At 46.5% G+C, this 25,221-nt stretch overlaps 1 protein-coding gene across 7 annotated transcripts in view; it reads left to right on the top strand.

Annotated features, from left to right (window-relative positions):
• TNRC6B (trinucleotide repeat containing adaptor 6B) overlaps positions 1-25,221 on the top strand; it is a 230,652-nt gene that overhangs the window by 87,040 nt on the left and 118,391 nt on the right. For 2 of the 7 annotated variants that reach the window (XM_058673244.1, XM_058673241.1), the window contains exon 1: positions 12,533-13,188. The exons of 4 other annotated variants lie outside the window; for them this stretch is intronic. In XM_058673244.1, the coding sequence (XP_058529227.1) occupies positions 13,184-13,188 (5 nt within the window). In that variant the 5' untranslated portion in view covers positions 12,533-13,183. Of the gene's footprint in view, positions 1-12,532; positions 13,189-25,221 lie in introns of those variants that run through there. One more of the 7 variants, XM_058673245.1, reaches the window with a different exon arrangement.

The following is a 25,221-nucleotide window of genomic DNA, read 5'->3' as shown; positions in this document are numbered from 1 at the left end:
TAAAAAAGACGGAAATCCTGTCGAATACCAGGATGTGAAAGAACCTTAAGGACTTGACACTGAACCACACAGGCCAGTCCTAAAGGGCAAATAGTAGAAACTTCACTTACATGAAGTTTCTAAAATAGAATCATAGAAAGTTGCTGTCTGAGGACTGCAGGGAGAAAGAACTAATGTTTAGTAGAAATAGATTTTCAACTTTTCAAGATAAAGAATGTCTAGACACTTGTTACTCAGCAGTGTGAATACACTGAACACTCCTGAACTCTGTATTTAAAAATGGTTTTGAGGGGCATTGCGGGTATTTGGGTGGTGAACCAGCAGATGGGAGATCTCTCTCTCTTCTTTTCAAATGAAATGAAACTAGACTTTTAATAAAAAAATAATTGAAGTAATAGATTTTAGTTGTTATTTTTTAAACAATTTAAAGAATTTTAGTGATCTGATTGAAACATACTTTAAATGCAAACTGTAGCCTGGATTTTAAGAAAGTATATTAAGTTATATTTCTTATTTTATTTTATTTGAAAGGCCTGGAGACAAACCAAGCCCTTTCATGCATTGGTTCACTCTGTAAATACATCGGCTTGGACCTGAGTCAGGCCACAGGCAGGAGCCCAGAGTTCAGGTCTGGTCTCCATCATGGAAGTGGGGAGCCAGGGACTTGAACCAGCATCTGCTGCCCAGTCTGTGCCTTAGCAAGAAGCTGGAATGGGGAATTGGAGCCAGGATTGGAAGGCAAGGACTCCAGTAAGGAATGTGGGCCTATCAAATAATTTCTTAACTGCTATGTCAAACACCTGTCCCAGAATGTAAAATTATTACTGATTTTTCATTGAAATTACAGTCCTTGGTATGTATTGTGTTTAAAAAGTTTAAAACATCTGATTTCTGTGCTGGTATTTGGCAGAGTGGTGACAGTGCTCATTGGTGTACTGACATGCGTGATGGCTCGGGCAGTTAGAGTCCTCCACTCGCTTGGGAGACAGAAGGAGTTCCCTGCTCCTGACTTGCACCCAGCCCAGCCCCGGCTGTTGGAGGCATTTGGGGAGTGACCTAGCAAGTGGGAGATCTGTGTATCTCCTTCACTCTTCCAAATAAATGCTTTTTAAGATTTATTAATTTTTATTTTAAAGGCAGGTTTACAGAGAAAAGGAGAGACAGAGAAAGAGAAGGTTTTTCATTTGCTGATTCACTACCTAAATACTGCAATGGCCAGAGCTCAGTTGAGCCAAAGCCAGGTGCCAGGAGTTTATTCTGGGTCTCCCAAGTAGTATAGGGGCCCAAGGACATGAACCACTCAGATGCTTTCCCAGGCCATCATAGCAGAGAGTTGGATGGGAAGCGGAGCAGCCAGGACAAAAATGGACACCCGTATGGGATGCTGGCACTGCAGATGGAGCATTCATGCGCTGTGCTGCCATGCCAGCTCCTCGAATAAATAATTTCAAAGAAGTTGATTTGGGGGAAAAAAATTTAAGTCATGCCTAGTGTTTTTCATAATATGCCTTTTCCCCTGAGTATTTGTACGATTCCTCATCTAGCACTTGGTAAAATTTTGAAATATAAAAATTCTAGCAGCAATTCCTGAAAAGGACATATTGTCTGTAAAATCTGTTATAGGCCAGCACTACAGTGTAGCAAGTTAACTCTCCATCTGTGATGTTGACATCCTACATACGTGCTGGTTCAAGTCCCAGCGGCTGCACTTCTGATCCAGTTCCTTAATAAATGACCCAGGAGAACAGTAGAGGACAGTCTAGTTGATTGCATTCCTATACCTACAGCTCCCACTGTTGCAACCATCTGAGGAGTAATAGATCTTTCTCTTGCTCGCTCATTCTTTGCCTTTCCTCTCTGTAATGCTGCCAGATTTATTTTTTAAAATAAATAAATAAAATAGCAAATCTTAAACACACACAATTCTAGCACAGTGGCTCAATTGGTTAATCCCCTCCCTGCAAGTTCTGGGATCCCATATGGGCACCAGTTCATGTCTCAGCTACTCCACTTCCCATCCCGCTCTGCTTATGGACTGGGAAAGCGGCAGAGGGTGGCTAAGATCCTTGGACAGCTGCAGCTGTGTGGGTGACCTGGAAAAAGCTCCTGGTTTCTGATCAACTCAGCTCTGTCCATTGTGACCACTTGGGGAGTGAACCGGATCTTTTTCTCTGTCTCTCCTCTCTATGAGTCTAACTTTCAAGTAAAAATAAATAAATCTTGTTAAAAGCAACATAAAATGCAGATGTCTGCAACAGCTGAAGCTGGGCTTGGCAAACCGGGTATTGGGAAGTTAATCCCGTTCTCACCGATGCATGGCAGAGTCCCAGCTGCTGCATCAGGACCTGTCACCCCCCAACCCAGGGTGTGCATTAGCAGGCAGCTGGAAGCTGGAGCCGACCCTGGGCTCAAACCTGAGCATTCTGATAGGAGAAGTGGGCAGCCTGCCTTGCATCTTAGCTGGAACACCCAACGCCTGCCCCAGCTTCAGATTTAGACTCTGCTTTTTTTCCCCATGACCTGTTTTTAAGCCCCCCCCCTTTTTTTCTAGGTTTCTACTTCAAGATGCCATCTCTTTCCTTCAGGCTTGGGGCCCTGTCCGAGAGAACCTGGGTGCCTTTTGGCTCTGGATCCAGGTGCTGCTCGCGACTGCCTCAGTTCTCAAATCTGATGAAATTCTCTTCTTCCTATTGTCTTCTTCTCAACTTAAAATTCTGGTTATAAAATGCCCCTTTGGTTTCTCCGGATTAATTCATTATGCAGACCTTTCATACTTACTTCTTTGTAAAGCATAATTAGAAAGGGGAAAGAGAGACCTAGAGAAATATCTTCTGTCAGGAACCTGGAGTCCATCTGGTTATTCTAGGTGACAGGCACTCAGTTATTGGGGCCATCTTCTGCTTTCCTGTGAATATTAACAGGAAGCTAGAAACTGGCACCCATAGGAAATGCTGGCATTGACATGGCAGCTGTGGCTTAACCCACTGCCCCACTTCACTGCCTCTCACACCTCCTTCAAGTCCTGTGTCAGCCCTTGTCTTTATTTCTGCCTTATTGTCTTCCTCAGACTCAAGTGCAGGACAGATTTTAAACTTTTATTCTCCCGAAGTCTCTACAGTAAAGATACCATTTTTAGAATACCACCATTCTTTTTTTCCTTTTTTTTTTTTTTAAGATTTACTTATTTTACTTGAAAGAGTTACAGAGACAGAGACAGAGAGACAGTCCATCCGCTGTCCCACTCGTGGGATGGCTGCAGTGCCAGAGCCCAGGCCTCGAGCCATCCGCTGTGTTCCAGGCCATCACAGAGTACTGGATGGGAAGTGAAGCAGCTGGGACTCTACCTACATGGGATGCTGCTGCTGCATGTGGAGGACTAGTCTGATATGCAACCTCACTGTTCCCTGTTTTATTATTTTTGTTTTTATTTTTTAGATTTTTTATTGGAAAGTCAGATTTACAGAGACAAGGAGAGACATAAAGACCTTCCATCCGCTGGTTCACTCCCCAAGTTGCTGCAGTGGCCAGAGCTGAGCCGATATGAAGCCAGGAGCCAGGCGCCTCTTCCAGGTCTCCCATATGGGTGCGGGGTACCAAGGGGGCCGTACCCTATTGCTTTCCCAGGCCACAAGCAGGAAGCCGAAAGGGAAGTTGAGCAGCCAGGATATGATCTGGCACCCATAATAGTATCCTGGCTCTTGCAAGGTGAGGACTTTTAGCTACTAGGCTACTGCACTGGGCTTTTTTTTCCAGATTTATTTATTTCTATTTGAAAGTCAGATAGATACACAGAGAGGAGGAAAGACAGAGAGGAAGATCTTCCATCTGCTGATTTATTCCCCAAGTGTCTGAAATGGTCAGAGCTGAGCTGATCCGAAGCCAGGAGCCGGGAGCCAGGAGCTTCTTCCAGGTCTCCCACGCAGGTACAAGGCACCAAAGCTTTGGGCCGTCCTCGACTGCTTTCCCAGGCCACAAGCAGGGAGCTGGATGGGAAGCGGAGTCACCAGGGTTAGAACCAGTGCCTGTAGGGGATCCTGATGCATATAAGGTGAGGACTTAAGCCACTAGGTTACTGTGCTGGGCATTTTTTTAGAAGGATTTATAGGATTTATTTATTTGAATGACAGAGAGAAAGAATAGGGGATAGGAAAGAGAGAGTCCATTTGCTGGTTTGCTCTGTTAATACCCACTTGCTGGTTCTCTCCCTCATGCAGGAACTGGCATTTCCCAGCTGTACTCAGAGAGGGCGTGTGGGTGTCCCAACTGTGGCTCCCTTCGTTTCATTTTGACTGCTCCACTTATTTTTGTTTACAAAATTTACCTGCGTGTGTGTGTGTGTTTGAAAGGCAGAGAAACAGACACAGAGCGGGAAGGGAGATCTTCCATCTTCTGGTTCGTCCTTCAGACCCCTGCAATAGTCAGGACCAGCCAGCCGGAAGCCAGGAATCAGTTTACTGGGTCTCCCACGTGGACTGCAGAGACGCAAGTTCTTGGTTTGTCTGCTGCCCCCGAGGTGTGTGTTCAGGTGTGGATCAGAAGCGAAACTGGGACTCAAATCCCGTGTGTGATGTGGTGTTTTAAGTGCTCCACACCCACCCCAGTCATTCCGTTTACCCCTGACCTTTTTGGGAACTCTTCCAGCATGTCCTTTGACAGACCTGGGGGTGGCATGTGGCCTGGTGGCCACGTTCTGCTTAGCTCCACCTGTGTTGGAGATCTAGCTCCAGCCTCTTGCTCTTGCAGGCCTTGAGAGGTGACAGTGGTGCCTCAAGGTCTTAGACTCCTGCCGCCCTCCTCGGGAAGCAGGAATTGAATTTTCTGCTCTGGTTTCAACCTGGACCCACCCGAGTCACTGTGGACATGCGGCGGTGAACCAACTGATGGGAGATCTTTGTTGCTGCCTCTTTGTCTCTTTCTGCGCCTCTGAAAAAAAGAAAAAAAAAAAACCCACAGCTTCCTATATAGCATTTTCTAAATATTCAAAAACTGAAAATATTTCCAAATCATGGATTGCATAGATAATCATGCTTAGAACATAGACTAGTATTTGGTCATGGGAAAGGGAAAGGTGTTTTGTTTTGTTTTGTTTTGTTTTGTTTCTTTCTCCTTTAAAACATTGTATTCTGCAGCCTATGTGTTGACTCAACTGGCTAATTCTCTAATTCTCTACCTCCAAGCACCAGCATCCCATCTGGGCACTGGCTCGTGTCCCAGCTGCTCCACTTTCCATCCAGCTCCCTGCTGTAATGGCCTGAGAAAGCAGTCAAGGATGACCCAAGGCCTTTGGACCCTGCACCCATGTGAAAGACCTGGAGGAAGTGCCTGGCTCCTGGCTTCGGATTGGCTCAGGTTTGGCTGTTGTGGTCATTTCGGGAATGGACCAGCAGATGGAAGATCTTTCTGTCTCTCAAATACCATCTCTATCTTTCCAATAAAAATAAATAAATCCTTTAAAACACACACACACGCACTGTATTCTGCCATCAGGTTTTCCTGTTTTTTTCTCCCTTTGAGCCATAAAATATGGACATGTTGAAACAAACTTACTAAGAAGCCCAACTTGAACTCTGTGAACCAGAATCATCATTTCACAGCAATAATCCAGGCATTAATCTTTTCACATTTTGAGTGGGGAGAGGAAGTTAGGTCTTTTTTATTTTTAAGTTAATTGGTATTTTCAGAATGCTGCAAAGACATTCAGTAGATGATGGTTTATGCCCATGGAAGTTTTGCTGCTGGGAATTTTGGTAAAAAACATCAATATTTTATACTAGCTCTTTGGTAAACTTTCACAGTTGCTAATAAATTTTCTAATTTGCATTGAAGTTACTCTAAAAAACAAATCCTCTGAGAATATCTTTTTTCCCCAACTGCCTCAGAAACATAATGAGTAAGTTCTGAGTTCTATTTTCTGAGGTTTTTCTTGGATACCGAGGTTATGAATTAATTTCAGTAAAAGTAACTTCAATAGTTATGTGTTCCATAGTGACTCAAAGCCATATGGGTTGCTCTACAGGCTAAAGTGGTGATTTAATTTGGTAATTTTTTTTTTTTTTTTGAGAAGCAGAGTAACAGAGACGTGGGTGCCCTGTTTGGTGGTTTACCCTCCAAATGCTAGAGACGGGGCCAGGATGGAGCTGGGAGCCAGGAACACAGTCTGGGTCAGGAACCCAGTGTCCTTGCGCCGTCATTGTTGCGTCCCAGGGTCTGTCTGGGCAGGAAGCTGAAGCCAGGAACTGGCATTGCAGTGTGGAGCACGGCATTTTAACAGCGAGGCTAGTGCTTGCTGCATAAGGTGATGGAGGCTTTTAAGAAGCAGTAAATAGGTTGGAACTTGGAGCAAACACTCAAAGCTAACTGTTAATTTAATAAAAGTCTAATTTTGTTGATATTTTATTTCTGGAGAAATAGCAAGCCTTTATGGAAAAGCTAATTGAAAGGAATAATTTATTTCTTCAGTTAATTTTTTTCAGTTAATTTTTGAATTTATTATTATTGTCCATGATGCAGTTTTGTAGGCACCTGGACCTTGCTCCTCTTCCTTCCTCCCTGTTTTCCTCTCCCAACATTTCCCCCATATATTTTTTTAGATTTTTTTTCTTGAAAGGTAGATTTACCAAGAGAAGGAGAGACAGAGAGGAAGATCTTCCATCCAGTGGTTCACTCCCCAAGTGGCCACAGTGGCCAGAGCTGAGCAGATCTGAAGCCAGGAGCTTCTTCTGGGTCTCCCACACAGGTGCAGGTCTCAAAGCTTGGCCATCCATCCTCTGCTGCTTTCCCAGGCCACAAGCAGGGAATTGAATGGGAAGTGGAGCAGCCAGGACACAAATTGGTGCCCATATGGGATCCCATATGTGCAAAGTGAGAATTTAGCCACCATTTCCCTCCATATTATTACACTAGTATAGTCCTTTAGTTACAGCTACAATTTTAGCATTCTGCTATGTAAGTATATCGTGGCATTGTAGGTTTAGGTAAAGGTTGTTCAGTTAATTTAAAGTAGTATTCTGAGGCTTCCTTTTTAGAGCTATGACTGTTCCAGTCAGTTGTTTTGAAATCCATACCATTATGTAAACAGGCAGGAAACACACGTTGTGGGGCTGGGGTTGGGGTGCGGCAGTTTGAGCCACCCCGACGCTGTTATCCTGCACCAGTTTGAGTCACCTCTAATCCAGCTCCCTGCCGCAGTGTCTGGGAAGGCAGTGGGTGGCTTAAGTTCGTGCCTCTGGTACCCAAGTATGAGACCAGGCTGGAGTGTATCCTTCTGGCTTTGGCCTGGACTGTTCCTGGCTGGTGCAAGCATTTGGGGCATGAACCAAACGGTGGAAGCTCTCTGCTATCAGATGAGGGCAGCTCAGCGTCTTAGCCACTGTGCCAAATGAACTCTCTGAGTGTGAGTTTGAATTTGATCCTGCCTTGAATATGTCCCATCACACCTAATTTTACCTCTTTTTCCTTTGTCAACATCCCTACCTTTACCAGTTGTTGCTTATTGTTTATTTTACATAAGATGCCTTTTTAGCCAAGCCTGAGCCTTCCCTTTACTTGTAAGGGCATCTGCAAGATTTTCATGTTGTTCTGAGGGACTTCCTGCCCATGTGTGTGGCTCTTGTTAAGGGCTTCTATTTATGGCTGTCCTCCTTTTAGACTTGAATTTCACTAGAGACCCTCTTCTAGCCAGAATAACATTCAGAATTTAGGTGGCCAGCATGATGGCTCAGTTGGCTAATTCTCCACCTCCAAGCACTGGTATCCCATATGGGTGATGGTTCGTTTCCTGGCTGCTCCACTTCCCTCCTGCTCCATGCTTATGGCCTGGAAAGCAGAGGAGTATGGCCCAAAGCCTAGGGACCTTGTTCCCACATGGGAGACCTGGAAGAAGCTCCTGTTGACTGCTGGCTTTGGATCAGCCCAGCTCAGCTCTGACCATTGTGGCTATTTGAGGAATGAACCAGTGAATAGATCTTTTTTTCTCTTTCCTTCTCTCTGTGAATCTGCCTTTTCAATATAAATAAGCAAATCTTTTTTTTAAAAAAATTCAGAACTTCAGGGAATACATTTTATACAAAAGGAAGTTAATTTCAAATACAAAATTAGGTTCAGAAAAATATTTAGTAAGATTCATTGGCATGTCCATATAGGCATTATATACCAAACAGCAGGGGAATTACCATATCTGTCACCTTAAACTTTTCATCTCTGTACTGTGAGAACATTCCAAATCCTTTCTTTTAGCTCTTTGAAATGCTGTTTGCAGTGCAGTATTGCTGTGTGCAGCAACCTGCTGGTGATCTGACCTGGTCTTGCTAGTACTCATTGACCAGCCTTTCCCCTCACTCCCTCCCCCAACTCTGTCCAGTCTAAGAGTCACAGAGGCAAAAGAAGAGAATTTTTAAAAAGATTTATTTTTGTTTTTATTTGAAAAGCAGAATTACAAAGAGAAAGAGAAAGGTCTTCGGTCTGCTGGTTCAGTCCTGAATAGTCACAGTGGCTGGAGTTGGGCTAGTCCATAGTCAGGTGCCATGAGCTTCTTTTGGGTCTCCCTCATGGGTGTAGGGGTGCAAGGATTTGAGCCATATTCCACTGTTTTCCCAGGCAGTAAGCAGGGAGCTGGATGGGAAATAGAGCAACTGGAACTTGAAGTGGCACTCATATGGGATGCTGGCATCACGGACAAGTCTTATTCTACTGTGCCATGACATCAGCTCTAAGAAGAGAATTAGACACACAGACACAGAGAGATTCTTCTGTTTGCTTCTTTACTTTCCAAATGCCTGCATAAGCCAGGGTTGGGACAGGCTGAAGCTGGGAGCCAGGAGCTCCTTCCAGGTCTCCCAACACTTGAGGCATCTTCTGCTGCCTTCTCAGGAGCATCAGGAGGTAAAAGAATCAAAAGCAAGGTCTTGAGGAGGTTCAGTGTTCATACTGCATTAATAGAGTGGTGGCAGTAACTAAGTGACCATCTACAGTAAGTGAACCAATACGATGTGCTGTCTGCACACAGTGGAATATTATGCAGCCATAAAGAGGATGGAAAACCTGTCCCCTGTATAAAATATGCTCAGCGAAGGAAGTTTGTCACCACAAGACATAAAGTCTGCTTATGTGAAGTACTTCATATTCAGAATTGTAGAATGGCAGTTCCCAGGGGCTAGGGGAGAGAAAAAAGGGGGAGTTGATGTCCAAAGGGGACAGAGTTTCACATTTGAAGATGAGAAAACTGCAGATCTATTTTACAACAATGTGGGTATACTTGAGACTGAGTGGTGAAAGTATACTTGAGACTGACAGATTTTACAAAGTGTATTTTTTGGGCACATTAAATGTTTAAAGAAAAGAAAAGCATTATGGAGTAGTCTTTTAGCCTGCTGTTGAAGACACCCATGAACCATGGGTTTGGTGTCTGGCTCCAGCTCATTACTCCAGCTTCCTGCTAATGTAGACCGTGGGAGGTAGCAGCTGATGGCTCATGGATCTGGGCTCCTACCCTCCATGTGCAAAGCGTGGATTGAGTTCTTGGCCCCCAGACACGGAACATGGAGTCTGACTCAGCCTGGGGTTTCAGGAAAGGCTTTCTCCATATGCAAATTTGACTTTTGAGTTTGGTTCTTAAGAATTTGAGGATGTAAAAAAAAAATATTCCCTGAAAGACCTGTTAGCATTCTCACAAATAAGTAGGAAATATGACCATAAATGTTAACACTTTCAACCTAAAGGTTACTGGATTCATGTGGCGATGGTGATTCCTAGGTGGTGCTGGCTACCCTTTATACCTTCTGACCGAGCTGAGGCTGAGAAGACTGGAGACAGTGTGTTCTGACATGCACATTTTTCCTGTCAGCTGTCCCAGCTGCCGTGGTTTGTAGGTACTGAAATGGGTGCAGCTCTGAAAAACCCGTGCCCTTCTTAGCTTCTCTGCACGGCTAACTCCCAGTCCAAGCTTCCGTCCAGAGCCTCACCTCCCAGGTGAGACTGCCTTAGCACTTAGTCCTATTTCCCCATAGCATAACATGTTTCTTTCTGCGTTACTTCTATTACAATATCTATATCATGCTGTTTTTTAGTTTGGGGTTCATGTGACTCTTTGGCCCCAAAAGTGTTCATCTTTTTTTTATCCTCTTGGTCTAGGTCATAGCATGGTACATAATACATCATAGATGCTCAGAGAATGGTATGAATGATGAACCAGAATTCTTATTTCTGAATAAATTGATTGGCTTACTTTAGCTCATGGTTCCAGATTCCATTCTTTAACAAGAACCAGTTATTTTCTTTTTCTTTTTTTTTTAAGATTTATTTATTTTTATTGGAAAGTCAGATATACAGAGAGGAGGAGAGACAGAGAGGAAGATCTTCCGTCCGATAATTCACTCCCCAAGTGAGTGCAACGGCCGGTGCTGTGCCGATCCGAAGCCAGGAGCCAGAAACTTCTTCCAGGTCTCCCATGTGGGTGCAGGGTCCCAAGGCTTTAGGCTGTCCTCGACTGCTTTCCCAGGCCACAGGCAGGGAGCTGGATGGGAAGTGGAACTACCGGGACTAGAACCGACGCCCATATGGGATCCCAGGGCGTTCAAGGCGAGGACTTTAGCCGCTAGACCACGCCGCCGGGCCTCACCAGTTATTTTCTAGTACAATCATTTCTACCTCAACATGCATTGTGTTCTTAGCTACTTTCCTCCACATCTGCTACTCCCACTGGGCCCATAATATCTAGACAGCAACAGGTGCTTCCTGACTTTCTGTCTCCCTGACTTCTCTCTGTATCTTTTAAAACGCGTTCTTCCTTCAGAAGCCAAGACGAGCTTTGGGAGACACATTGGAAAGGCAGATTTATGAGAGAAGGAGAAAGCAAGCTCTTCTGTTCGCTGGTTCACTGTCCGAGTGGCCACAGTGTCTGGAGCTGAGCCAATCTAGAGCCAGGAGTTTCTCTCGGGTCTCCCACATTGGTGCAGGGTCCCAAGGCTTTAAACCACCCTCTACTGCTTTCCTCCCAGCAGGGAGCAGTACCCACGCAAGATCCCAGGGGCTTTGCAAGGGGAGAACTAGCCAATTGAACCACTGCACCAGGTCCAGCCACTTAACATTCTCAAAACAACACATACAAATACCTGTACACTGGGGAATGAAGTCCTAGAAAAATTCAGTTACATAAAGGAATCGTGTCCATTACCAATTAGAACAAGGCAGCCTTGCAGTCACCATGCCTGTTAGCTCACAGAGCATGCCTCATGTAAGTCGGCTTTCCCCAACTCATCTGGAAGGTATTGGGAGGATAAAAATAGGCAGAATATTCACAATTTCCATCTAGGAGTTTCCTACTTTTGCCTGCATTTCAATTGTCAGTCCAGGTCCTGAGACAGTGGAAGCATTTTACACCACAAGCGCCCAGGCTGCCAGGTAGCTTGCGCATTAGCCTCTGCCTGCCCCGAAACAGCGCCTTTCCTGTTCTCTGGGAATGGAAAAAGGAAGGAGGAAGACTCTGAAGAGCCAGAAGCCAGAGTGACAAACGTGGCGGTGGGGAGAGGGGGTTGGCGGGCACTCTCACAGGTGCCTTTTCACAGGAAGTGGGGTCCTGGAGTCCCTCAGTCCCCTAGAGAAGGAGCAGGCCCCCACTGACCCCGCACGTGGCCTGTGCTGTCTTGGGGCTGGCACCCTTTCCCGTACTTTCCTGCTTGAGTTTGTTCCTCACGCAGACCTGGAAAGCGCTGTGTGGATGTGTGTCTGGGAACTCTGTCACTCCCTCCTGTCTGGGTGGCAGGTGTCCTCCTCAAGCCAGGCCTTTGGGAATGAAGATCCAAGTAACACATTCCTTCGCGTGTGGGGCTCCCGCGGAGCAGCGACAGGGCTCGGCGTCAACCCCGTGCTGGGTGCGCCCCGCCAGCCTCCTCCCGGTGCTGCTGCCCTGAAGTAGTTCAGCTCTGGGTGTCAGGGGCGTGTTGCACTGGTCTAGACTGGGAGGGGAGTGAGTGACTTTTGAGATGGGCAGGATAAGGCAAACGGAGCGGCGGGAGAAGCCATGCACAGAAAGAAACCAGATACCATCTCAGAGTGACAGGAGGCCGGCGCTCGCCTCCAGCCCTGAACTCACACTTGCTGTCCGCCCCGGGCTGGAGAGGTACACCCAGCTGGGGAGGTGGGGAAGGGGCTTCAGGTGGGCTGGAGTGGGCCCCAGGAGGGAGCAGGAGGGGCTCAATGGGGGCGGGGAACCAGGCAGGTTTTAATTAAGTGAAAGCTTCTGTCAGCTGGAGGATTGCTTCCTCAGGTGGGGGGAGGGGATCGGCTGACTCAGCCCTGCCCCCGCCCAGAGGAACTGCTGGCTGGGCTGGAGCCCCAGCTTTCATTTGGGTCTGGGGGAGGAGCTGCGCTCTCTCTCTCTCAACAATTGGTGTCTGAGCTGAGCAAGGGGAAACCCGCCCTTGTTTCTCAGCCGTCTGCTTGCCTTTGGGGTGTCGAGGAGTCTGACTTGTCCTACAGTTTACACTGGGGCTCAGTTCCTGTCGTCCTTTTCCCGTGCAGTGTGTAAAAGAAGCTTGCCAGAGGCCAGTTGTGCCCTTTATTTCACCTTAATCTTTACAATCCACAGGCCCCTGTTTGGGTAGAGCCTTGCTTAAGCCCCCCCCTGAGGAGCAGTTTGCCAGTCTGTGCTTGCCCAAACAGAGTAACCAGCAAGCGAGCCAAGATCGCATCCAGGATCTGCAAGAATCGTTAGCAACTGAGCAGATTTCGATAAACCAATAAAGGCTTTTCTATTTTGTTCATCTGTTACCCTTATGCTGCTGCCACTTTCACACGCAGTGTCTGTAGGCGGAGAGTATGAGATAACAGCGTTTCACAAACGAAAGTGAGCGGAAAAGGGCAGCTTCCCCTTTAAGACGGCTTCAGCCCCAGCTCCCTCCCCTTTCCTGATTGACAAACCTACCCCGAGTCACATGATCCGCCTCTATTTGAAGGTCACAAAAAGCTGCTTCCTTTAGAGACAGAGGGGGAGAGAGAGAGCAAGAGGGAGAGTGAGTGAGAGAGAGTTAGTTCAAGCCAAAATGGCCGACAGAGTCTCTGCTGGTTTCTGAATATTTAAGATACAAAAAAGCAGACAGACAAAAAGAATTCATTTTTTGGACCTTTTTTCATTTCCATTTCTACCTTGTATGCCTCAATTTGCTGGATTTAAGCACTGCTGCACTTTATGAGGTTGGTAAATATTTTCCATTTTTTTTAAACCAATTGATGTATATGGGTCTTGTCTAACCGTTCTCACTGGTGGTGTTACAAATCGACATTTGTCTAGCATGGAGATGATTTCAGACATTTCGTGAATCTGTAAATCAGACCCGTGATGTACTTCAGGTTTGGCATTTTAGAAACGGAGAAGACTTGTTAAAATATTTGAATTTTGAAGTGGTTTAATTGCACTTTTAATTTCTATGCAGATATTCACCATCGTTTCTACCTTGCAAATACATGAAGCAGGGAGTAATTGGAAATATGATATTTAAAAAGAGGTTTTTTAAAAAAAGAAAAAACACAGACCTCCTCCCTCCCCCCCGTTAAATCTGCTGCAAAAATTTGCATAAATATAAATGGGTTTGCATTCTTTCGGCTGTGAAGGCCGACAAAGGATCTGGGAAGGCAAGCCCCAGAATGGGAAAGCCTTTTTTAAAAAAACTAAATTAAAAATAAAAATGAAAACTAAAAACGGGGCCATCCTTCCTCGAGAGATGTGAAACCTACAGTAAGACCTGGTACATTTTAAACCTCAGGCTGGGGGCGAGCGGGCGCCAGGAGGTTTGGGGTTTGTGGAGTCCCTCGCTTGAAAACCTCCCGGGCAGTCTCTGGCTCGCCCCTCACCTTCCTGCGCGCGCTCACTCGCGCCTGCCCTGCGTGTGCGTGTGTGTGTGTGTGTGTGTGTTCCAATGTGCAGCCAGATGCGCTTTTATTTTGATCGTGGTTCCCACCAAATGGTGGGACTGCCTTGTAAACACGGTATCCACAGTCCTGCACCCAAACTGGGAATAATTTCTTCATCATTTCTTCCCGTAGACAGAATCTCCTCCGTTTGTCAAAGAATATAAACTCTTGTTTAATTTTGTACGGATGGATAATTCTGCTTTTCCACACAAATTTAGCGTGGCTGTGTGTGTGTGTGTGTGTGTATGCCTGCCTGTTGTCGGCGGCCGCGTATCCGTCAGGAAGTGGTCACTTGGGGTCACATAAATAAGTAGCCGTCTGTGCGATTGTTCGGAGCCCCTGGAAGTGTGCCGTGCCTGAAGTTAAATTCCATTACTCCTAACACAGGATTCTCGAAGCTGAAGAGCAGGGAGGAAAGAAAGCTGAAAACTTGCTTCCTGTGAGCCTCCTCCCCCTGTCGTGGGAGTGTGATGTAATGCCTCCCAGTCTGGGGGGCTGCGGGCTGCTCTGGGGGCTGCTCTGGGATGTGGCGGGCAAGGCGCCCCCACCTTTAGGCACGCTGCGCCTCCTCCCAGCACGGCCCTGGCTCTGAGGGCCTTGTTTTCTTTTCTCTTCATTTTCCCCCTAATTTGTATCCTCCTGATTTATGCCTGGCATATTGGCATGAGAAAGGGACTGTTCTTCTGAATCTGTTACAAAGTATAGTTTAGGAAGAGGCCTTAAGATATGCAAATAGGTCGAATTGTCATATCCCCATCATTAAATATGTAGACTTGGATTACAGATAATTAAGCATAAATGGAATAATTTTGATCAGAAAGGAGCAATGTTTCTTGTTTTTTGCTTTTAATTAATCTAATTGTGAGATGCTTGCTGGGCCTGAAAGTGTTAAAAAATAAAATGGAAAAAATGTTGGACCGTTTTGAAAATTTGACAGTCTGGGAGAGAGGGTGTGTGGCGCTTTCAAAGCTGTGTTCACTGTTAAAATGGATCGGCCTCTTGTGCTCGGAATGGCCTGGTTCTTTAGGCTGATTGTGTGTAGATGAAGGGACTTTCACGCTAATTTAGCCAAAAGACTTTGCATCTGAATACATAAAGATAATTAAAGTCTTCTGTCCCCAAAGCAAGTGTTTTATTATTTTGTTGTAAATTAATGTTATTGTTATATTAGTAATGGTCAGAAGTAAAGAAGTGAGTGTTGAGATTTAATGCAAATTTTTTTTGAGATTTGAATTTAGCTTTTGTGTAAAAGGTTTAGAAATGGTGTGGGGAAAGAGGTCTGGAACAGATTTGGGTCTCCAGTTTTTTGGTTTTTTTTTATTACTTGAATCTAAAGAAAAAGGCGGAAATTACGTTAGTGATGGGAGTGATGTATTGTGATCAACATAAGGACAATTAGCGCTCTGACTTCTGTTTATTTTTTTTTTTCTCTTAAAAATAGAAACACCTATTTCTGGCTTTACATGTGAGATAATTCATTTTACACCCATTTCCTAAGTTGGCCTTCCTAAGACCACCTAGGCTTTCTATGTTTTGCAGCTGTATTGTTTTTGTGGACTGTGTAAACATGTGAATGGCAGGCTAATTCAGTTGCTGAGGAGGGGGCAGAGCTGGGTGCCTGTTCTTGGCTGGAAGGAGGGTGACGGAATGACCCACGGGTGGAATTCTGATGCTTGGAAAGGTTCTCTGAAGGATGGGGTGGAGAAGATGCAGCTTCACGCTTGGCGATTGTGACGGACGGCTCTGGTGAGTTGTAGCAGCTCAGCTGCCATCTTGGATCTGAGTCCTGCAGAGCCGACTGTGAGCTGTGCTCACCCCGAGGGCGCGATGCAGAAGCGGGCTGGTCACAGGAGGGTGTCCAGCCTGCCTCCCGAGGAAGTTTTCTTTCTGCTGGTTGTGTGACATGAAGGTCTAAAAACTTCAGCTGTGGCTGGTTTTAGGCACGGCCCAGACCCAGGGTATTAGAACTTGCATGCTGTGGTTTTACTGTCTTAAAAATGAGATGGCGCGTGCAGAAGTGTCTGAGCAGAGAGTGAGTGTAATCCTTACTCTTGGGTCCTGTGTCCATGTATCCTCATGCTGTCTGTAACAGTAGAATAATAAATAAATCCTCCTTTACAGCACTGTGCTAAGAAGGAGATGTCATGGTCTTCTCACTCAGGCATCACAAAGATTGATAGCATCTGTCAGAAGCGTTATCTTAATTTTCAGGTGCTTTTCCGTCTTGCCTCTTGGTTTCCGGAAAGGCAGTGTTGGCATCCTGGGAGCATGGTGCAGGTGGCTCTGCTGCCCGCTTGGAATGGCCATTTGGTGCTCTGGGTCACTGCTAGGATGATCCTTGACAGATAAACTCCTGACAGCGGAAGCAAGGACTGCTCAGGCTTTTCTGATCCCAAGAGAGAGCCAGCTTTCATGGGAGACATGGAAAGAGCGAGAGGTATGGATGGGACGACCCAGTCCAGCTGCTCCAGGAAGAAGACAGACTCGGGGAAATGTAGTTTTTTAATTCGTTATTTGAAAGGCAAATAGAAGGAAAGACAGATCTTCTATTTGCTGATTTAATCCCCAAATGACTACAGCAGCCAAAGCTGGACCAGGAGCCTGGAGCTTCTTCTGGGTCCCCATGTGAGTACAAGGGGTCCAAGCACTCGGGCCATCTTTCACTGCTTCCCCAGGCACATTAGCAGGGAGCTGGATTGGAAGTGGAGCAGCCGGGACTCTTAACTGGAATCAATATGGGATGCCGACATTGCCAACAAAGGTTTAACTTTCTACATATGGCACCAACCCTGGAACTTAATTTTTGAAGTCACATCATCTGTCATTGACTGTCAGCACTGAAATGAGTGTGGCCCCCAGTCCATGCGAATGAACACACTTTGTCCCTGTCCTCAGGCGAACAGTTCATCTCAAGTTGGTGGTATGTGTGCAATATTTACAATTACCAGGCAGTAGCAGCATGCTGAATATCTTCAAAAGAGAACCCTTACTTAAAGGAACTGATAAAGAAGCCTTTATTAACTGTTGTTGTTTGGACTTTCTTCCGAGTGGAAGATAGGGTTGCTGCCCACTGGTTAGGGAGAAGGGCGACATCTGCTAATTGTTTCTCAGTGTTGTTCCTGGATTTGCACTAATCCTCCTTCCCTTACCTGCTTCTTGTGGTTAAGACTGGTGGCCTCAAAAAGGATTTAATCCGTGGTGGTACTGTTAGGACACAGTCTCCTTCCCCTGACCCCACCTGCTTTGCCCCGGCTTCTCACATACTCCCTCAGCAATCACGTGAGCCCTCCTGCGGGTGCTGCGGACATCCAGGAATCAACCTGTCAGCTCCTTGTTCTGGAAGCCACCTGGTTCCTGTGGAAGTAGGGATGGTTTTGTCTGCCCTCCCGCTGAGGGTGGCTGTGTAGTTCTCTTTCCTGATAACCTAGCAAGAACTGTTGGTTTTTGCTTCTGGTATTTCCATTTAAGGTTTGACATGATAGATACCTTATCTTTGTAACAGTACAGCAAATGCTTGCCTCAGTTTGATTTTTGAATACACCTTAGCGTTGTCTCTCCGTCTGAAATGGTGTCATTTGTGTGTGAGGCCTCTGTTTTCATAGAACTACAAGCTGTCCTCAGAGAAGAGGGCTTGGCAGGGGCAGGTGCTCTGTAGAAATGTACTGGAGTGAACCAGCTGTGTGGTCAGAGGCCCTGTTTCCTCATGGTAATGTCGGGGTGGTGCACTGTTGCCAAGCACCAGGGAAGTGCTGTAGGTGAGCACGGGGCACCTGGCCTTTTGGCCACGTGAGTGTCTCTTCAGAGTGTCTCCCTGTGCTGAATGAGCCTGGAAAGCTGTTAGGGCCCCCGCAGCTGGCCTCCCTTCTCAGGCCTGCCTGTTGGGGACTGGCAAGAGCAGAGCCCGGCCTTTCTGGTACAGTCCTCACATTCCTGTGGTCTGATGTCATCTCTCTCCTACTCTAGTTTCCTTCAGGCGCTGCGTCTGGGATGTATCCACATTGGCTTGGCTGCTTTTCATGCGTTCTATGTTTTGCATTGAAAGATTTTCGGCAGTTTCCTATGCACTGGTCTTGGAGTTTGCCCTGTAGAGCGGGGCACTGTATTCAGTGTTCCTTTGTTATGGTGATTCTGTGCCCGCATATATGAGTTCTTGTTTACTTAACGAAACAATTACTGGTTTTGACTCAAAAGATAGAGAAAATAAAAATTGGGTCAATTGCCCACTTTCTGCAGTGCTGTTAAATTAATACAGATGAGGCCGAAATGGCTTTCATTCATTAATCTTGGAATTTGTCTCTGCAAAACATCAGGGATGTGGTCCATTTACTCATTTGGCAAACAGTTGTCAGATACCTGCTATATGCCAGGCAGGGAGTGAAGTACTAGTGAAGCAATGTTTTGAAGATTTTTCTCCAGGCTCTGTTGTCGAAGTTAGGATGTAAGTGTGAGGAGGTTTCCAGTACTCTGGCTGGTGGGTGATTGCAAAGGAAGGACACCTGACCTCAAGAGAGAGGTACTAGCTTGTGCAGATCCGCCAAGACCAGAGTGGAAATGGACGTATTTGAGGACTGCATATAGAGGAATGGGAAGTTCTTGGCTTAGAACAAGCCTAAGGGAAGGAGAGATCCGGAAAATGAGATGTGAAGCCAGAAAACAAAAATCTGGCCAGAGACAGAAAACTCTGTAAGGTCATATTTCAAAGTCTACCCTGAAAACAGTTGAAGGGTTTTAAAACGGGAGTATCACCTATGTTCACATTGAACGTTTCAAAAGATGTTTTTATTTATTTGTTTACTTGTTTGACAGGCAGAGAGACTGAGGGTTTTTTTTTGTTTGTTTGTTTTTTTTAGTGGCCAAGTGCTTGGGCTATTTTCTGCTGCCTTCCTAGACTCAGGAACAGGGAGCTGCATCGGAAATGGATCAGCCATGGTGGGGTGGGATTAGGGAATGTTGTGTCACACCAAATGCTTGGACTCCTGCCACCCACATGGGAGACCTGGATGAAGCTCCTGGCTACTGGCTTCAGCCTGGTTCAGCCCTGGCATCGTGGTCACTTGAAGAGTGAACCAGCAGATAGAAGCGTGATTTCTCTTGCTCTGACTTTTAAATAGAATAAAATTCTTGAAAAAGTGGAGCAACCAATGCTCCTCTGTGCCGTAACACCTGCCCTCAGAGTGGATTTTTATTTTGTTTTATTTTATTTTATTTTATTTTATTTTATTTTATTTTATTTTATTGGAAAGGCAGATATACAGAGAGTAGAAGAGAGAGGAAGATCTTACATCCTCTGGCTCACTCCCCAAGTTGCCACAACAGAAGGAGCTGAGCCAATCTGAAGCCAGGAGCTTCTTCCGGGTCTCCCACATGGGTGCAGGGTCCCAGGGCTTTGGGCCATCCTCACTGCTTTACCAGACCACAGGCAGGGAGCTGGATGGGAAGCGGTGCTGCCAAGATATGAACCAGCACCCGTATGTGCTCCCAGTGTATGCAAGGCACTAGCTACTAGGCTACTGCTCTGGGCCCAGGTTGGATTTTTAAGACAGTGGTGATTGTTTTGTGGAGAGTGGCTGGGCTATCAAAAGTAAGACCAGCTGAGAATGCCAGTGTTGTGGCATAACCGGGAGCCATCAACTGTGACGCCAGGCCAGCATCCCATATGGGCACTTAGTCCATTTCTGTTCCAGCTCCCTGCTAATGTCCTGGAAAAAACAGCCAAGGATTGCCCAAGTACTTGGGTCTCTGCTACCCTTGTGGGAGGCCTGGATGAAGTGTCTGGCTCTTAATTTGGGGTCTGGCCCCTTGGTGGCCATCTGGGGAATAAATCTGCAAATGCAACACATTCTCTCTCTCTTTCAAATAAATACATAAATCTTTAGATAATAAAAAAAAGACGACTCGCAATACTTGTAAGGGACTTGTGGGCTGACAACAGAGTTGGAGGGGTGGGTGAATTGTGACATTCGGAAGCTACCACAGGACTTGATCACAAAGAATGAGTAGGAAGGGTCGGGGGAGTCAGATTAACACTGTGTCTCTGGCCTGGACACTGGGAGGGATGATGCTTTCACTGCCTGAACTAGGGTCCATTTAGGTGAGGGACGGATCTGGAGTTGACTTGGTGAGTCCAGTATGGGGAGTTCCCGAATCTCGGACATCCGGATGAAGAGCTGGAGCCCTTAGTACTTCCATGTGTACCGAGAGTTTCCTTTTTCCATTGATTTCTTTGGTGAGATGTGCATAGAAGACATTACTACAGTGTGCAGAATAAGAGACCAAGATACTGCTGAGTCAGTTACACAGAGAGGGAGAGACAAGCAGATCTTCCATCCACCGGGTCACACAGCTGCCACAGCCAGGTCTGGGTCAGGCTGCAGTGAGTAACCTCTGGATTTCCCACATGGGTGGCAGGGGCACAGGCACTTGGGTCAGCTTCCACTGCTTTTTCTAGGCCATGAGCAGGGAGTTGGATTCGAAGTGAAGCAGGCAGGACTTGAATCAGTACCCACATGTGGTGCCCACATTGCAGGTGGCAGGCTTTTGTCTGCTACTCTATAATGCTGGCTCCAAAGGGATGCAGTTTTTTAAAAATGTAAAACATTTATTTATTCGAAGGGCACAGGGTCATAGAGGAAGACAGGGAGGGAGAGGGGGGAGAAAGAGAGAATATCTTTCATCTGCTGGTTCACTCCCCAAACAGCTGATATGGCTAGAGTTGGCCCTGATTAAAACCAGGAGCCCAGACTCCATCTGAGTCCCGCCAGTTGCTGGCAGAGGCCCAAACATTTGGAGCATCATCGGTTATCTCCAAGGTACATTGGCAGGGAGCTGGATAGAAGTGGAGCAGGCAGGACTTGAGGAGGCACTCCAGTATGCATTGCAGCTGGTGCAGGCAGCAGCCTGACCCAGTACGCCACAGTGCTAGCCCTGCGTTGCTGATTTTAATGGAGAAGTGACCAACTTGAGGAAAGCTTGAATTACTTTATTTACTTATTGAAATGATGTTTTACATAGTTGAGGACAGATGCCCATGTGGACCACTGATTAAGGTGTGAAGGGTCAAGAAATGGGAGAAAGTGGGTGAGACAATTATTATTTCCATTTTTTTTTCTTCCTGTATCTGGAGGAAGGAAGGAGAGAATGGGAGAGAGCTGCTGCTTGCAGCCTAACCGCCTCAGCACCTGGGCATGTGGGCTGGCCGCTCCATGTCATCCTAGGGTCTCTGATGTGGAGCATGTCCTGAGGGCACTGCCCAGGTGGCTTCAGCATTTCTGAGTTGTGGCTGATTTCGTTGTTCCAAGGTTAAGGAAATTCTTCCAAGAACATAGCCCGCCTTAGAGTCTCTACCTGCTAGATACTTGCTGCCTGAGCTTGGCCAGGAGAGTTGTCTAATTTGTTCTGCCCTCCATAGTACTAGATGTTCTCTATAAGCCTCAGTGATCTGTCATTTCCCCCAGGTGCATCTGAGCATGCTGTTCACTGCGCAGGCTTCAGCGACTGCAGAGGTGCAGTTCTGACACATGCACTCCACAGTCAGACCACAGATCCTGTGATTTTCCCTATGGTTAGAGTTTTGAGACTATCAGTCCAGTTGTGGGGGATCCCCAAAGAAACCTCACCAGAGGTGACCCAAGACCTGACTCCTGTGTGTGCAAGTCAGTGCAGGGTCCAGCTCAGTCTGTCACCCACTTCAACCTATACACACACCAGGTTGCAGTTGGCAGTTAGTTCTGTCTCCAGCCACATTTCCTTTGCAAACCAATGGATGCGGTGGCCCAGCCTAGTCAGAGCACTCCCCAAAGGATGCTTTTTTTTCCCCCTAAAGATTAATTTATTTTTATTTGAAAGATTTACAGAGAGGAGAAGCAAAGATGTCCATCCACTGATTCATTCCCCAAATGGCCACAATGGCCATTGCTGAACTGTTCTGAGGCCAGGAGCCAGCAACTTCTTCCAAATCTCTCAAGTGGGTTCCGGGTCCCAAGGCCTTAAAGCCATCTTCCATTGCTTTACCAGGCTACAGTAGGGAGCTGGATGGAAAGTGGAGCAACCAGGACACCAAATGGCACCCTTATGGGATCCTGGCACATGCAAGGTGAGGATTTAGCCTCTAGGCTATCACACTGGGCCCAGTGATGCTATTTTATAAAAATGATATGGTCATATGCCCATTACTGTGGTGGTTATTAAAAGTTGCAGAAGTTTAAGGGAGAGAAATCCTGATCTTAGCGTCACTTGGGGCTGCTGTAAGAATACCTTGGGTTTGTGTGGAGCGGATTGCTCATAATTGTGACAAGAAGAGCAATGGGAGGTCATTGTAGGTGGAGGAGGACGGGGCTTGTCCGAGGACTGATTGTCGATTGTATGTGCAGAGGATGGGGTAGCCTGCTCTGGGGTTGGATTGATTGCCTCTGCAGGCATTGGGGTATCTCTGGAAACTTGCCTGGTGGAGTGACCAGGTGACATTTTGAGAATACTAACAAGGCTGTGGGGCAGAAAAGGACGGGGACAGGAGACTGAGGGTAGAATTTAGAGTGAGATGGGGCAGTTAGGAGGCTGTGACCAAAAAGACCACTAGTCAGGGGACCAAAGACGAAGTTTCAAGATGAATGAAGAGAATCCACAGCAGAAGTGAAGATGCTGAGTTCCAGGCCAGGCCTCCTGAGCTGTAGGAGTTAGTGCCATCTCCATGTGGCACTGCGGCTTGGGAAGGAGGTCAGGGTGGAGATAAGGAACTGGACAGCTTCCCTAGAGGAGGACAGTGAAGTCAGGGGAGTGGATGAGGTCACCATGGTAGTGTAAAGGCTCTAAAAGAGAACTGAGCAGGGCCTTTGGGACAGGAAGAGGAAGAGGACCTGGCGAGGCTGAAAAGAAAACCAGCAACGTGGGAGGCCAGTCGGCCAGTCACTGAACACGCGGGGAGAAACTCTGGGTTGCAGGCGTGCTCCACCTGTTAGAGGCCGCACAGGAAGAAGGGTTCCTGGGCCCAGCCTTGGGAGGACTCCAGTAGAAGGATTTGGGGCCATTGTTAGAGTATGCCAGCAGAAATGGAATGGAAGCTTTTTTTTTTCTTAACTTTTCCAGGAGTTGCGCTAAAAAGCAAAACCAAAACCAGTAAGGAGTGCCATGGTGGCTGAGAGGGTTGGCTTACCTTGGCACTCTCACATCCCACCCGCAGTGGAGTGTGGATTGAGTCCCAGCTACTTGGGCTGCTGCTGCAGCTCCTTTCTGATGGACCTGGGAGGTGTCAGATGTCATCCGCTTTAGCCTGACCTAGCCTCAAATGTTACAAGCATCTGGGGAGTGAACCAGCAGTGGAAGGTACTTATCCATGTCTCTCTCTCCTAATCTGCATGTTAAAGAAAAAAATTGTAGACTATATATTATAATTTCATTGAAAAAGGCGGGGGTTCTTTATTTGAAAGTAACAGAGACTGCTTTGTCTCTCTCCAAGTGCCTGCAACAGGGGGACTGGGCCACACTGGCACCAGGATCCAGCAACCGCATCTTTTTTTTTTCTTTTAAGATTTATTTTTTATTACAAAGTCAGATATACAGAGAGGAGGAGAGAGAGAGAGAGAGAGGATAATCTTCCGTCCGATGATCCACTCCCCAAGTGACCACAACAGCTGGTGCTGTGTCAATCTGAGGCCAGGAACCAGGAACTTCTTCCAGGTCTCCCACGTGGGTGCAGGATCCCAAGGCTTTGGGCCGTCCTCGACTGCTTTCCCAGGCCACAAGCAAGGAGCTGGATGGGAAGTGGAGCTGCCGGGATTAGAACTGGCGCCCATATGGGATTCCGGGGTGTTCAAGGTGAGGACTTAAGCCGGTAGGCCACGCCACCGGGCCCAGTAGCAACCGCATCTCGATCGGCTGTGTGGGTGGCAAGAGTCCAAGCACTTGGTGGTGTTCTCTTGCCTCCAGGTGCATTATCAGCAGGAAACTGGGTTCGAAGTGGAGTAGCCGGAACTTGAGTCAGGCAGTGGTCTGGGATGCAGGAATCCTAAACATAGCGACACAGTACTTGCCCCACTCGTATGTTTTATTGAACCCAGTGCAGCAGGATGCTTCAAGTTTGTTGAAAATGCACACTCTTTTAATTCCATTTTCCATGAACTTGTTGAAGTGCCCTGGTTTGCAAAATACCAGTTTAACATGTAATTGACTTAAGAATATTAATGTGTGATTTTACATTATTTTCATACTAAGTGTTGAAAATCTGGTATGTATTATACACTTCCATTTCATTCAGACAGAATTTTCATTGGAAATACTTGGTCCTTATTTAGTTTGCTACTTTTTCATCAAGCAATAGATTAATACACTCAGATCTGTGTAAATATGCAAAATTTTTCCAGTAATGAAAATAACTATTTGTTTTTAGATTTAAATTATTTAAATAAAAACGAAAAAGTCAGGGTTGCTGCTGTGTCATAGTAGGTTAAACCTCTGACTCTGGTGCCAGCATCCTATAGGGCACCAGTTTGAATCTTGACTGCTCTGCCTCAGTCCAGCTCCCTGCTGATGTGCCTGAGAGCACAAAGTCCCTGGATCGCCCGGCACCACATGGGAGACCCAGAAGGAAGCTCCAGGCTCTGGCTTCACACTCAGAGCTTCAGCTCTGGCCATTGTGGCCCTTTGGGAAGTGCGTGCCAGCCTCTGTGGGACACACAGGGCCTGGCACTCTCTCACAACCAGTGTGTGCTGTGGAGCTACCCAGAGTCACAGCACTTCACAGAAATAGTGCCGCTCAGCACCTACGTTGGCATACTGTCACAGGGTTTGAGAACTGAAGGGGTCAGTGCCCTAATTTTATATGTGGAGAGACAGACTTTATATAAAAATGCACAGATGCCAAAACTTAAAGCAGGAAATTAAACTAGAATTTTTGGTAGAAGTTCCTCTTCTGGTGTGTGTGGTCTTTTGTGAAAGTCTTTGCCTGAAGGCTTGTATGTGAAGGCAATTCAGTGGGACCTGAGAGAGGTTCTTGGCCCTTTTGGTAAATTTCTTCTCACCTCCAGGGAAGGCAGTGGCCTCAGGTAGAGGGGGCTTAGAACCAGGCTTGTTTGTTCTCAGAGGCTTTGAATCCTGGTGTGGAAGTGGAGGTGGGGCAGGGCTGTCTGGGGCTGCATCTCACTTTCTCTGTGTGATAGGTAGGTTTTGTGATCTTTGACTGTCAGAGCCATTTTAGATTCTTTGCCAGCCTCGGTCATTAGTAGTAGTGGGTACCAGGTTTGTAGATGTTTGTGTGTGTGTGTTTTGTTTTTGTTTGTCTGTTTGTTTTCAGTTTATACAGAGATTCAGGGCTTGTCAGTGTGT

The sequence above is a fragment of the Ochotona princeps genome, chromosome 15 (genome assembly GCF_030435755.1).
Source record: "Ochotona princeps isolate mOchPri1 chromosome 15, mOchPri1.hap1, whole genome shotgun sequence".
NCBI lineage: Eukaryota > Metazoa > Chordata > Mammalia > Lagomorpha > Ochotonidae > Ochotona > Ochotona princeps.
The sequence above is the reverse complement of the archived record's forward strand: the minus strand, read 5'-3'. Positions and strand labels throughout refer to the sequence as shown.